The 13,752-nt window shown below is 38.4% G+C and overlaps 1 protein-coding gene across 1 annotated transcript in view; it reads left to right on the top strand.

Moving 5' to 3' along the window:
- The window catches only part of LOC149460081 (solute carrier family 12 member 9-like), a 303,029-nt gene extending 293,300 nt beyond the window's left edge, over positions 1 to 9,729 (top strand). Inside the window, exon 13 of the mRNA XM_089680094.1 lies at positions 452 to 9,729. Coding sequence (XP_089536220.1) covers positions 452 to 1,263 — 812 coding nt within the window. The 3' untranslated portion in view covers positions 1,264 to 9,729. The remainder of the gene's footprint in view (positions 1 to 451) is intronic.
- The last annotated feature ends 4,023 nt before the right edge of the window (positions 9,730 to 13,752 follow it).

Raw genomic sequence — 13,752 nt, 5'->3', positions numbered from 1 at the left:
TTGTACACAAAATAAAATAGAGACATTGATTAGCAGAATTCTAATTCCCACATTCAATAAAGTAGTCATAGGTCTTTTTCACTAAACTTTTGCTTAATATGTACATATATTTAATAGTCACTGGTAGTATCATGTGTTTATTTTTATTCCTCTCAGACCTCTTAAAATAACACAAAATATGCTAAATTTGCATAACGCACGAAGGTATTTGTTAAACAAATACTGTTTTCTGTATACGTAATGCTCCTTTAATCAATATCACTGAATATTCCGAAATCTTTAGTATGTCTTATGTATTCAGAATGTGCCTGCACGTAGAGTCATTACAGAACTTCTGCTTATTCTAATAACCCAGATGGCAATGTGCAGAGAATGCAGTTGTTATGAAAGACATACTTTAGATCTATAATGGTATTTGCAACTTTTAATAGAGTATTTCTGCCTTTTGCAGGAGGAATGAGGCCAAACACTGTCATTCTTGGGTTCTACACTCGCTCCATACCGGAGGATCTGCAAAGGAATGACCAGGAACTGGACAGACCTGCTCTTTTTGTGTACACTTCAACAGGCCGAACACCACCTTCTGAGAACTTTTCTTCCTGGGAATATGTTGCTATTATATCAGATTCTATAAAGATGTCCAAAAATGTGGTGTTGGCGAGGTACTTCTCAGAGTTTGACAGGTCTAGTATCTGCAGCTTGAAGGGTAAAGACACCTATATTGATGTGTGGCCTCTGAACCTCCTGCGACCAGACAGCGCCACTTACGTAAATACCTGCAGCTTGTTCCTCCTTCAGATGGCTTGTGTATTGAACATGGTACGGTCCTGGAAAAAAGCTAAGCTCCGCCTGTTTCTTTGTGTAGAGAGAGACAGCGGCCTGCGCGGCCAAGAGGTGAAACTGAAACAGCTGCTAAAGGACCTCCGTATCAAGGCCTCCATCCAGACAGTAATGTGGGATTCAGTGGTTGCTCTGCATTGGCACAAGCAGGTTGAAGCTGCAGATACTGCAGAAGAAGTCTACCTGAATTATCCAAACAACTCTATCAAAATATCAGATGACTATCTCAAGGCTGTGAATCAGATGATTCTGGGGCAAAATCCCATGGCTCCTCCAGCTGTCAGGTTCTTGTATCTCCCACGGCCTCCTGCAGACACTTCCATCTACAACAGATTCCTTAACCAGGTGGAGGCAATAAGCCGAAACTTGGGACCCACACTGCTCATTCATGGAGTTGCTCCTGTGACAAGCACTGAGCTCTGATACATTTCAAGAACATTAACATTAGCTGCGCAGCAAGCGGGAATTGGCTGTGCCCTTTATAAAAGGCAGCCTGTTTTATGCACTTTGTATCTATGCCAAGAAACCCAGACTGACCTCGCTGTAATACAGACACATTCTACAGAGTCTGAGGCATGATCAGTGATATTAATAAGGGATGAATTTTGTTTCATTCTGGTGCTAATCACTATGATATAGGAATACACTGAGTAGGATACTGTTAATTCTCCGATATAACATTTGCACATATTTTATAAGTGCCAAACATTTGTAGTTTTAGCAGTAGAATAAAAATACAGCAGGCGACTGCATACCCAAATATCCAGATGTACAGTGCCTTGAAAAAGTATTCATACCCCTTGAAATTTTCCACATTTTGTAATGTTACAACCAAAACCGTAAATGTATATTATTGGGATTTTATGTGATAGACCAACACAAAGTGGCACATAATTGTGAAGTGCAAGGAAAATGATAAATGGTTTTCAACATTTTTTACAAATAAATATGTGAAAAGTGTGGTGTGCATTTATATTCAGCCCCCCTGAGTCAATACTTTGTAGGACCCCCTTTCGCTGCAATTACAGCTGCAGGTCTTTTTGGGGATGTCTCTACCAGCTTTGCACATCTAGAGAGTGAAATTTATTCCTATTCTTCTTTGCAAAATAACTCAGGCTCTGTCAGATTGGATGGAGAGTGTCTGTAAACAGCAATTTTCAAGTCTTGCCACAGATTCTCAATTGGATTTAGGTCTGGACTTTGACTGGGACATTCTAACACATAAATATACATTGATCTAAACCATTCCATTGTAGCTCTGGCTGTATGTGTAGGGTCATTGTCCTCCTGGAAGGTGAACCTCGCCCCAGTCTCAAGTCTTTTGCAGACTCTAACAGGTTTTCTTCTAAGATTTCCCTGTATTTGGCTCCATCCATCTTCCCATGAACTCTGACCAACTTCCCTGTCCATGCTAAAGAAAAGCTTCCCACAACATGATGCTGCTACCACCATGTTTCACGGTGGGGATGGTGTGTTCAGGGTGATGTGCAGTGTTAGTTTTCCACCACACATAGCGTTTTGCTTTTAGGGCAAAAAATTCTCATCTGACCAGAGCACCTTCTTCCACATGTTTGCTGTGTACCCCACATGGCTTCTCGCAAGCTGCAAATGGGACTTCTTATAGCTTTCTTTCAACAAAAGCTTTCCTCTTGCCACTCTTCCATAAATGCCAGATTTGTGGCTTGCACGACTAATAGTTGTCCTGTGGACAGATTCTCCCTCCTGAGCTGTGGATCTCTGCAGCTCCTCCAGAGTTACCATGGGCCTCTTGGCTGCTTCTCTGATTAATGCTGTTCTTACTCGGCCTGTCAGTTTAGGTGGATGGCCATGTCTTGGTAGGTTTGTAGTTATGCCATACTCTTTTCATTTTTGGATGATGGATTGAACAGTGCTCTGTGAGATGTTCAAAGCTTAGGATATATTTTTATAACCTAATCCTGCTTTAAACTTTTCCACAACTTTATTCAGTTGTCTGGTGTGTTCCTTGGCCTTCATGATGCTGTTTGTTCATTAATGTTCTCTAACAAACCTCCGAGGGCTTCACAGAACAGCTGTATTTATACTGAGATTAAATTACACACAGGTGCACTCTATTTACTAATTAGGTGACTTCTGAAGGTAATTGGTTCCACTAGATTTTAGTTAGGGGTATCAGAGTAAAGGGGGCTGAATACAAATGCAGACCACACTTTTCAGATATTTATTTGTAAAAAATTTAGAAAACCATTTTGTAATTTTCCTTCCACTTCACAATTGTGCCATTTGATGTTGGTCTATCACATAAAATCAAAATAAAACAAATTTACATGTTTGGTTGTAACATGACCAAGGGGTACTTTTTCACAGCACTGTATGTTAATATAGCTATAAAACCAAGATTTGGAGTGTCAGTGTATGACCTAGGTCGGTGTTTAAAGATCTGAGCATGTGAATGAGAAGCGAACTCTGATGCATTTTTAAGATATGCACTAAATGTAAACCCTCTATCACTAAAATGCCACACGGAGCTGCACTGAGCTGAAATAAACCCGATGGACACAAGAGATATTTTAACTTGGATTTAATATTCCTTCTTGTTTCAAAAGCCAAAATTAAAAAAAAGAACAAGTACATTCCAGGGCTAAATCAGCCGAAATATGGCTTCTAAACAATATTTTTAATTGTAGGTTTTGCATTTGCTACTGAAATTTTTCAGTAGAGTTGTGGCAGTATAAAGAGTGACATCATAAGGTTCTACACGGTGCTGTTTTTTGTGTTTTGTTATTTTTTGCAAATGATGACATCATAATGCTTGTGAGGACCTCATGGGGCCTAACAAGGCTTTGTACTCCAATATAATAACAAGATATTTGGCACACTAAGAGGAAAAAGTCCAGATGTATTATGTGATGGCTAGTATATTAACCACACAAGTAAAATCTTTAAAGTCCAAAGGTGGTTAAGGGATAATCCAACAATGCTTGACTAAGTGGCAGCCAATTTAAAAATGGCTAGAAGAGACTCTGTGAACCATAAAGAGGAGAGAAGCAGCACCATCTAAGTGCAGCAATAAAAGCAAATCATTTATTTACAGAAAATTGGCAACTCACAATAGTAGTAGTCAAATGAGCGCTTGTCAAACTGGTGTCAACCGCTGTGCAACTCCTGGCAAGTCCCGCTGCAGGCAAGTCAAGCTCATTTAACTACTACTATTGTGAGTTTCTAATTTGGTGGAAATAAATTATTGCTTTTATTACTGTACTTGCTGCTTCTCTCTTTTTTTATGGTACTCCAATACAATGCCCTATACAGTAAGCACTGAAATTGAATTCACTAAATGAGATTGACATTATTATTTTTATTTTTATACAGGATTTATGTAGCGCCTACAGTTTGCTCAGCGCTTTACAATATAAAGGGAGACAATACAACAACAATACAGTTCAATACAAGAGGGTTAGAAAGGCCCTGCTCCTTGGAGCTTATAATCTAAGAGATGTGTATGTCTAAATGTTGCCTGGAAAAGACTCATCCATGTTTGATTGTGATGGTGTTATTGGCTTCTTATGAGGTACTAAGGCTTATCCTCTGCAAAATCCTGTTTAACTTTGAAAACGTAGGGCTACAATTAAAGCAGAACTCTTTTTTTAATTAAGGGCAAATCTTTTTTTATTAAAATTAACTATGTAACTTTCATATGGTGTATGCCACCTCCCGAGTCACTGTGGTTTCTTTAGTTTTTACAGTTTCCTGATGCCATATAGTATAGCTCTTTCTACATTTTTGGTGCTAAAAAAAATGGAGAGTTGCAGCTCTCAAACACAGAAGCCCTATTGTTGTTTATCCATCCTGTCTCTCCCCTTGTCCATTCACAGAACACCTTTGTATTTTGTGAATGGTGCACAGAATACAAGACATTTTGCAAAAGGACAATGGGAGGGCGAAGGACGGATGACTGACAGTATAACTTCTGCATTTGGGAGCCGCAACTCTTATAGTAGCAAGATCAATACTATCCAGCACCTGGAAACTGTACGTAAGAAGAAAACCACAGTGGGTGGCATACACCATATGAAAGTTACCTGTCATACAGCGCATTTATTACAAAAATCCTTTTGCCTCATGTTCTGCTTTAAACAGTCTATCTCCTTATAATCCCTGTCCTTCTCTACATCTTAACTGCTTCTCGTCCACCTTATAGCAGTAATACTGCCACAGGGCGGCACGGGTGTGTAAAATCCTGTATATTACACACTTTTGCATTGCATTTATTTATTTGCATTTCCGGGTAGGGGGCGCAGGCACCCTACCTGCGCTGCTATTCGCAGCCTGTCAATCACCAGGTCCTGGCCGGTGATTACTCACCAGCACCCAGTGATCAAGGAGGATTACCGACAGAGGGAGAGAACTGTAAGTAAACAATACAGTTCTCTCCCCTGTCAGCTCCTGCACACTGCTATGCATGGCTTTACATAGCAGAGCCATGCATAGCAGTGTGCTTACAGTGAAGAACACACAGCACACAGTAAAACAGCACATAGTTAACCCTTTGATCGCCCCAGATGTTAACCCCTTCCTGCCCAGTGCCATTAGTACAGTGTCAGTGCTTTTTGTATTTCAATGGTTTTTATTAATTTATAAACATTTCAAGATAACGTGAGCAACAAGACACGCCCACGCAGAGGCTATCAATTGCACATAAAAAGTAGAGAAAACAGTGCTCTAACACCAACAGAGCAAAAGGTGCGCCCACGCAGGGGCTATCAATGGCACATAGATTACAAAAACAGTGATATAACACTGACAGTAGCTCAAAGGCAGCTATCCATCGCCTCAGTGGTTTTTATTAGCACTGATCACTGTATTGGTGTCACTAGGGATGTCAGTGACACCAAGTCAGTTCCCCCCAGTGTCAGAATGCCCACTGCAGTCCCACAGTCCCACTATAAATCGCTGATTGCAACCATTACAAGTAAAAATTCAAAGTAAAAAAAATCCCAGTATATATACTGCCATTTGTAAACACTATAATTTTCATGTAAACCAATTAATTTACACGTATTGGTATTTTTTTTAGCAAAGACCTGTAGAAGAATACATAAATAAATATAAATATATATATGACGAAATATATGACGGAATTAGATTTTTAAAAATTTTTTACTGGACATGTCTAATAGCAAAAAGTCAAAAATAATGTTTTTTTTCTCAAAATTGTCGGTCTTTTTTTTTATAGCGCAAAAAATACAAAATGCACAAGCGATCAAATACCACTGAAAGAAAGCTCTATTTGTGGGAAAAAAGGACCTCAATTTAATTTGGGTGCAGCGTTGCATGACCGCGCAATTGTCAGTTAAAGTAATGCAGCAACGTAACGAAAAAAAATGGCCTGGTCAGGAAGGGGGGTAAATCCTCAGGAGGACAAGTGATTAAAGTGACACTAAAAGTTCAAAATGTTATTTTATTTTTTTTAAATAAACATGGTAGGTTTACCTTCTCTGTGCAATGGTTTTACACACAGCAGCCTCAATCCTCCTCTTCTCGGATTCCCCGCTGGTGCTCCTGGCTCCTTCCCCTGTTAAGTGCCCCCAGAGCAAGCTGTCTGCGGGCACTCATACATGCTTGCTCCCGAGCCACCTCTGTGTGTCTGTAAGACACAAAGAGCATGGCTTAGCCCCACATTCCCTCCTCACTGGCTGTGATTAACAGTGGCAGGAGCCAATGGTTCCCCCTGCTGTGTCTCCACCAATAAGGAGGGAGAGGCTTGAGAGGGCCGCCACTCTCGTGCACATCACTGGATCGAGATGGGGCTCAGGTAAGTATAAGGGGGGGGGGGGAACTACACACTGAAACTTTTTTTACCTTCAGTAATCGAATGCATGAAGGTAAAATATCTTCAGCCTTTTGAACCACTTTAACAGCTCTTTTGTACTGATAAATCTATCATTCGTAGTATGTATTTGTATTTGCTAATTGGTTATCTTACACAAATAGGAATTGTCTTTTGCACCAAAGCTTTCTACAATATTCTAATGATTCAGTGATTTGTTTTTACTAATATGTGATAAAAGTATAACTAAAAGCAAAACTTTCTATTTTTCAGTTTTGAAGTGCAGAGAGATTAGAACAGTTAGTTGTTATTGCTGTCTGTGCCCGTTAGGGAGATTCCCTCTTTCTATTTGTTCTGTTTACCATTATCATTAAAGGGAAAGTAAAAGAAAATCCCAAATTTTGGGTTGTATCCAGAAAAGTATAAGGCTCGCCATACACTATACAATTTTCTGTTCAATTTCTGCCCAATTTCATTTAGATTTATTATTATTATTATTATTATTATTATTCTGGATTTATATAGCGCCAACAGTTTGCTCATCACTTTACAATATAACGGGAGACAATACAGCAACAATACAGTTCAATACAAGAGGGTTAGGAGGGCCTGATCTTGGGAGCTTACAATCTAAGAGATTTACCTTCAACTATGTAGTGCAGGGGCCAGCCTAATTGGATACAACTGAAAGTGTTGTTTAGGTTTAACCTCATATTATATGGTTTTTGGTAAATCTAAAGCAAAATTCTCAAGAAAATTGTATAATATATGGCCAGCCTTAGCGGGATAATCTTCTGATGGGGACACTAGTTCTGGTGACCTGGGGGGTATCCAAGGAGTTCCCTTAATTTGCAGGGATTTCCTCCCACTTCCTGTTTGGCTATGGGACAGGAAGTGAAGATACATCTCTGCAATGGGACACAGATGGCAAAAAAAATCTGACAGGGTTTATAACCCTCCCTTGCTCTATTCATAATGAAAAAAAAAAGGTTTGCCTGTAGTTCTACTTTATGCAAATAAAGGATGGATAAATGAATACAGTTTCTGCAAGCTGTAAGTTCTGCAAATAGTTTGGATCACATCCAAGCATCTGTACTTATGTACCAATAGCAATGCAAGATTAAAAACCGCTCAATCTAGAGACAGCCCTTAGTTCTGATATGTCACTGCATTCTGTATGTAGAATACATGTTATTAGGTACATGCCAATCAGGTAGGTTCTGCTGTGGGTACAAAATGCACATTTGTAGATCCTTGTGGCTGTGAGTGTATTGAAGTGCTAACCTTTAAGGAGTGAGCAGAACAGCTTTTGAACATGGCGGCGAGTCTGACCATTCTGTGTACAATAATGTACTTTAGCGCACCAGTGTGCAGAGGCTCCTTTTTAGAACACAAATGGTACGTAAACATTTTGTGTAGGAAGGAATTCTATCCATTGTGATGCACTATTATTTAAACATAGAATTTACTAACTGCATGTAATTAGTTTGAATGCAATCTGTACACAAATATATTATGGTCCTAAAAGGTTTTACACATTTTTTATTCATAAGAATTAATATAATACAATTTACATTTCAAAAGACCTTTTTTAGTGGGGTAACATAAAATATTTCTTGTCAGTATCTATTACAATTGTACGCAGCTAGAAACTGGAGCTGTCATATCCTTTTTTGCATGTTTTTTAGGCTCTCCTTAGCTCCCTAGATGATAAAGGCCTATTTACAGAGAAAAATAGCTTAAAGTGTTACTAAATCCAGGACCCTGCATGGAAATGCAATTATTGTAGTAAATATAAACTGCAAAATACTTTTTCTCATCAGTGGTTAGAGCAGTCTTGTGACTTCTATCAATGTTCAGCAGAGCACTGGTTAAAGCGTGTAGGAGGCGTTTTCATTCTGCTCTGACTGTCCTATGAAGCTGCAGGACCCCTGACCGTCTGTCTGGACAGCGCTGATTGGCCCTGTACTGATCACATGCACTCGCCAAAGGAAAAAAAACTCTCTACACACTAAACTGAGCATATGCAGCTTGCCCCCAAAGCTCTGTTCAATCAGCAGATAGATTAGGGACAGTAGAAGAAAGGGAGGATCATAGACGACAGGATCAAACAACCTTTTTACACAATGTGGAGGGTTAACCCCCTTAGGTTTCACACGAGAGTATAACAAGCATGCTTTACTGCATATACAGACTGATTTTACTGTTGCGGGTTTAGTAACACTCGGGTAGACTGACAACTCATGGGGCCCCCAGGCAATAGGGGATCATGGGGCCCCTGTGTCTTCGCCCACACTCAAACCACCCTTAAAAGTCTTTGAAAGGTACCAGTGGCATCTCATGGGGCCCCCTACTGACACCAGGCCCTCTGGCAGTGCCCAAGTGCCCGAATGGTAACACTTTAAGTTGAAATTTATGCTGAACTGCTTGAGTAGGAAGAATGACTTTTCCACCCTTTTCTCTGTTCACAGGGTTCTGCAAAAAGAATCAGATACAGGGTCCAAAATAAACAACTTCTCCTGTAATTTTTTCTTTAGAAAACCTCCTGCCATTGCTGCACCCAGTTTAAGAACCTAGAGAATAAAAACTTAAAATGGATGTAAAGGCAAAACCTAACTAATTCTAAACCTACTCTCAGCCACATTCTAAGCCTAATCTACCTACCCCTGTAAAGAAAGAAAATCGATATACTTGCCTGTTCTGCATCCGCTCCGGTCTCCAGCGGTGCCCTCTGTGTGCAGGAGGCAGTCAACAATGGCTGGGAAATGCCTGGGAAGTGACTTCATCCATAGAGTTACTATGGGTCTTCCGTTGTCAGCTGCCAATTAGCAACTTTAGGATAGATAGATTTGATTTCCTGTACTTCCACTTTAAATAAATTGGACCCAGGACCATTATAGTTTCCTATTGGAGGAGTTGCATATGTTTAAATGATAGCATGGCCACCATGTGTGAGTGTTCTGCACTGTCTCTGCATGTGCTGTATAAATTTGTTCTTACCTTTAACCAGAATCTTGCTGATAATATTTATCGCATTTTGAAAAATTATATGAATAAAAGTAATATCTACGCTTTTATAATACTGTATAACATTTATTATAGTTTTAAATTGTCTTATGTCATGTTTTCTATTCAGAAGTATTATATTGTATATGCATCTGTCTATTGTGCAGTATAACAAACAACCCATTCCATTTTTGGTACAATTAAAACCAATAAACTGAAAAAAAAATCTATTGTATAATTTATGAGCTGGTAGAAAAAACTGCATAACCCCCTAACCCTAACAAAAATAAATAAATTAATAATTATTTATTTATTTTAGAGGCAGGGGATTAAGGTTAGGGGTTACTTATTTATTTATTATTACATAATAATTTATTTAGTTCATTTATTTGTGATTATTTTATATGTGTATGCATTTTATTTACTTTATATTTATTTATTCATTTATTATTATTATTATTATTATTATCACCCTAACAAAAAATAAATAAATAAGAAGAAGGCATTAAATTAAATATTAACCCCAACCTAACCTTAACTCTAACCCCTTACCCAAAAAAAAAATTAAATAAAAAATAATAATAATAATAATAATAAATGAATACTAATTTTAAAAAATAAATCAAAGCTGGTGGAAAAGCTAAAAAAAGATGAAAAACCTAGCAACAAATGATGCAACAGATGATATTTTTCTGTATTGGCTAATAAAAAAAATGCCAAAGCTTGAAAATGCTTAAAGCACACTGCATGAAACCGTGCAGAAACGCATGGAAAAACTGCACGAAAAATGCTCAAGTGTGAATCTAGCCTAAAAGAGCCTAATGATCTGGGCATATATTGCAGTGATTTTTGAGCATTCTGGTGATTCCCTGATAAAAGCATAGATAGAAAATGGGGTGGTAAAGCTCCAAAATTTCAAAAAGCAGTTTAGATACTAGCAACATTCACCTATTTGCCATTATTCTTTACAAGGAATATTACAGTATTGAAGAAAAAGGTAGACAAATATTAGATGGGGAAACACTAGAAAAATGGTCAGCACAAACTAAGAACTTGCCACCAGAAGGAAGTTCCTTGTCTACATCCCTTCAATGAAATTAACTCAAAGGGTCTCCCCTGCTGATCTTTCCTCCATTGCAACTGGCACTAAAATCCAGTGTATGCTGGCTTTGGATGCTAGGGTAAGTGGTGACATCACTTGTTCTGTCATGTGACAGTGCTCAGATGTAGTGTTTGGCTGCTAAAGCATTGTCATATGTGAGGAGGACATACTCCCCCATACCTAGAAGTCCTGGGTATCGGCTTTGGCTGCGAAGGAGAATGGAATAGTAGGGGAACACTAGCAATGTGGAGGCCCCTTTGCAAAGACACTATCACTTCATACAGAATTAGCAGAGTCATAGTGGATTTTAAAGATGACATAAATTAGCAGGAAAATTCTTTTGAAAAATGGGTGAAAAGTCTTTATAAACTGGTAAAGCCTATAATCAAAATACACTTTGCCAGATTATTTTACTTTTCATTAGGTATGGCAAAATAAGTGCAGTAGTTGCCTTGAACAGCTTTATAAGTGGGCTGAACTGTTGGAATCAATATATTCCATGAATAAAAGGGCTAGATATGGATTTTGACCTTTTACAAATGGATTCCTCAGTCTTTTGGCCCTGCAGGTTGCAGAATGTTTCAGAGAACCAATAAGAATATTACTGTAAGACCATGTTAGAGCATAATGGAATAAATTGGTCTAACATATGGGGGGGGGACCCTCCTGAATTTTTGATATTTACCAGTTATAGTTATATGTCTTATGGCATTACTGCAATTCCTGTAAAATGTTCTATATGACCTTTCACAGGTCATTTGGGGATGTGCATTATGCAGTAGAAACATTTTAAAATCTAGTATTTTCATTTATCATTTTATGAAAATCTCCTTGATTAATTTTAACTTTTCATTTTTCTCCTAAAATATTGCACAGTTAAGCCTGTTATGTCTTTAATAAATGATGAGAATAGAGAACATCAGGGCTGTCTATCATGTATCACTGTCAATCATTTTAATTTTTTATTACTCTTATTGTAATGAGGTTAAAAATGTACTTTCCCATAAAAATACCAATAAGTAAAAGCATACCACTTATGTCATAGGTTGAATCTTGGTAAGAAGCCTGACCTTTATAACCTTTTAAAGCCATCAAGTTCGGCACATTGTGGGACTGGAGATGGTTATGTCCAGTTTAGACACTCGTGTGTTTAGCCCAATTTGGTAAAGATCCCATAGGATCCTAAATGGACTTGCTGTGCTAGTTGCTCTACACAGAGTTTTATTTGGCAAATTAGAAGATAATCAGTATGGCAGACGATTTAGCTGTAAAGGTTTTCCAGAAACTTTTTTTTGTCAAATGCAGAATTATCAATAATTGCAATTTCTCTTTGAATACATAAGGCCGTATCAAAACACCAGCTTGGAAATGCTTCAGTATTGCAGTGTACATATACGGGAAGCAAGTTGGAAAAACCACCCTAGTTTACTCCACAATGCTATTGTCCATGGATGTTCAGATTGTAGAACCCTAGTATACTTATATACCATTTTCTAGGATTTTAACTATCTGCCAAAATACATGTTCTTTAAGGAGTGCTCCATGAAATATCTATAGAAAGGACAACAGGAGATACTGTAACTCTATCTCTTCAAAAACCAACAACAAAGTGCAGTGTTTCTTTGACCCATTTCTGTTGGTTCATTTCTACTTTGAGTTTCTACTGTTTTATGAAAGGCATTAATTATTACAAATGGCATCCCTTTAGGCCAGTGTTTTTTTTCAGTCAAAGCACCCTTTAAAATTATGGACAGTCTCAAGGCACCCCATTCTAAAATGTGAAAAACTATTCTAATAGTTTTATTTAATGCAGCAACACCTACACATGTAGGACATACAATGTTAGAGGGGATTTATTCTTTCAAAGCAAATACACTTTTGCACACGGATAATGAATAGTGTTCTAATGTTTCTCTTCTCCCTCAGTTTCTCTCTATCACTCAGATAATTTGACCCCATTACTGACAGAGAGGGGCAGGGAAGGGTCAAACAGGGATGCCGTGCAGGCAGCCAACATCCTCCATATCAACTGATGGTGTCATTGGTTGTTAGGATGCAGGTGGCTAGAACGTTGTAATGGCACACAATGAAACCTATGGCTTTGTGTAACTAAAAGGCAGGCTTGATCCACCTGCAGGCTTGTATACAATTTTTGGGCAATTTTCAGTCATTCTGCCAAGGCACACCTCTAGAAACTTCAAGGCACCCTGGTTGAAAAATGTAAAATATACCTATACTTTGTACTTACCTTCATATATTGTTAATGAACCCCTCCTTTAACCACTTCCCATCCAGCCGTTGTATATAAATGGCCAGATGGTGGCAGTGCAGGGGCGGGTTGCGGTTCATAAATGGCGCCCGCCATTTTGGACTGTATGCGCTCCCTGGGAGCGAGCAGCACCCCGAACACTGGACGCAGCAGAACACCGATCGCTGTATGGGACCTCTGTGTGAGGTCCCGATCATGTGATCACTGATTGGCCGATCAGTGATCACATGACTAGATGTAAGCAAGATGTCACTACTGACATCATTGCTTACTACGTATGAAATCTGTGAATGATCACAGAGATTACAGAGTGCATGGCTATTCACAACAGCATTGTTCCATGTGACAAGATGTGACCAATCACAGCTCACACAGTATTTCTCAATGGCTGCTAGAATGCAGCCAGAGAGAAGGAGAAATGATTGCTTTTACAGCCTTTATGGGTGTAAAAGCAATCAGTATAAAAATAAAAAAACAACTTCACCACCCCCCACAAGTAGTACAGTGTCACTATGGTGAATGAGATTCACTATGGTGACACTGTACTGCTAGGTTGGCAGTATGTTAAAAAAAAACAACATCAATAATATGAAAAAATAAAATAAAAATGTAAAAAACATTTTTTAAAAATTATAATTTTTGGTTATAAACTAATTTGGGTTATTTATTTTTTACTAAAAAGATAAAGGAATCCATTTTGGCCAAGATTTATGAAGAAAGATTATT

Source organism: Staurois parvus, unplaced genomic scaffold, assembly GCF_062004578.1.
Source record: "Staurois parvus isolate SC_StPar_1 unplaced genomic scaffold, SC_StPar_1.0 ptg000235l, whole genome shotgun sequence".
Taxonomy (NCBI): Eukaryota; Metazoa; Chordata; class Amphibia; order Anura; family Ranidae; genus Staurois; species Staurois parvus.
The sequence above is the reverse complement of the archived record's forward strand: the minus strand, read 5'-3'. Positions and strand labels throughout refer to the sequence as shown.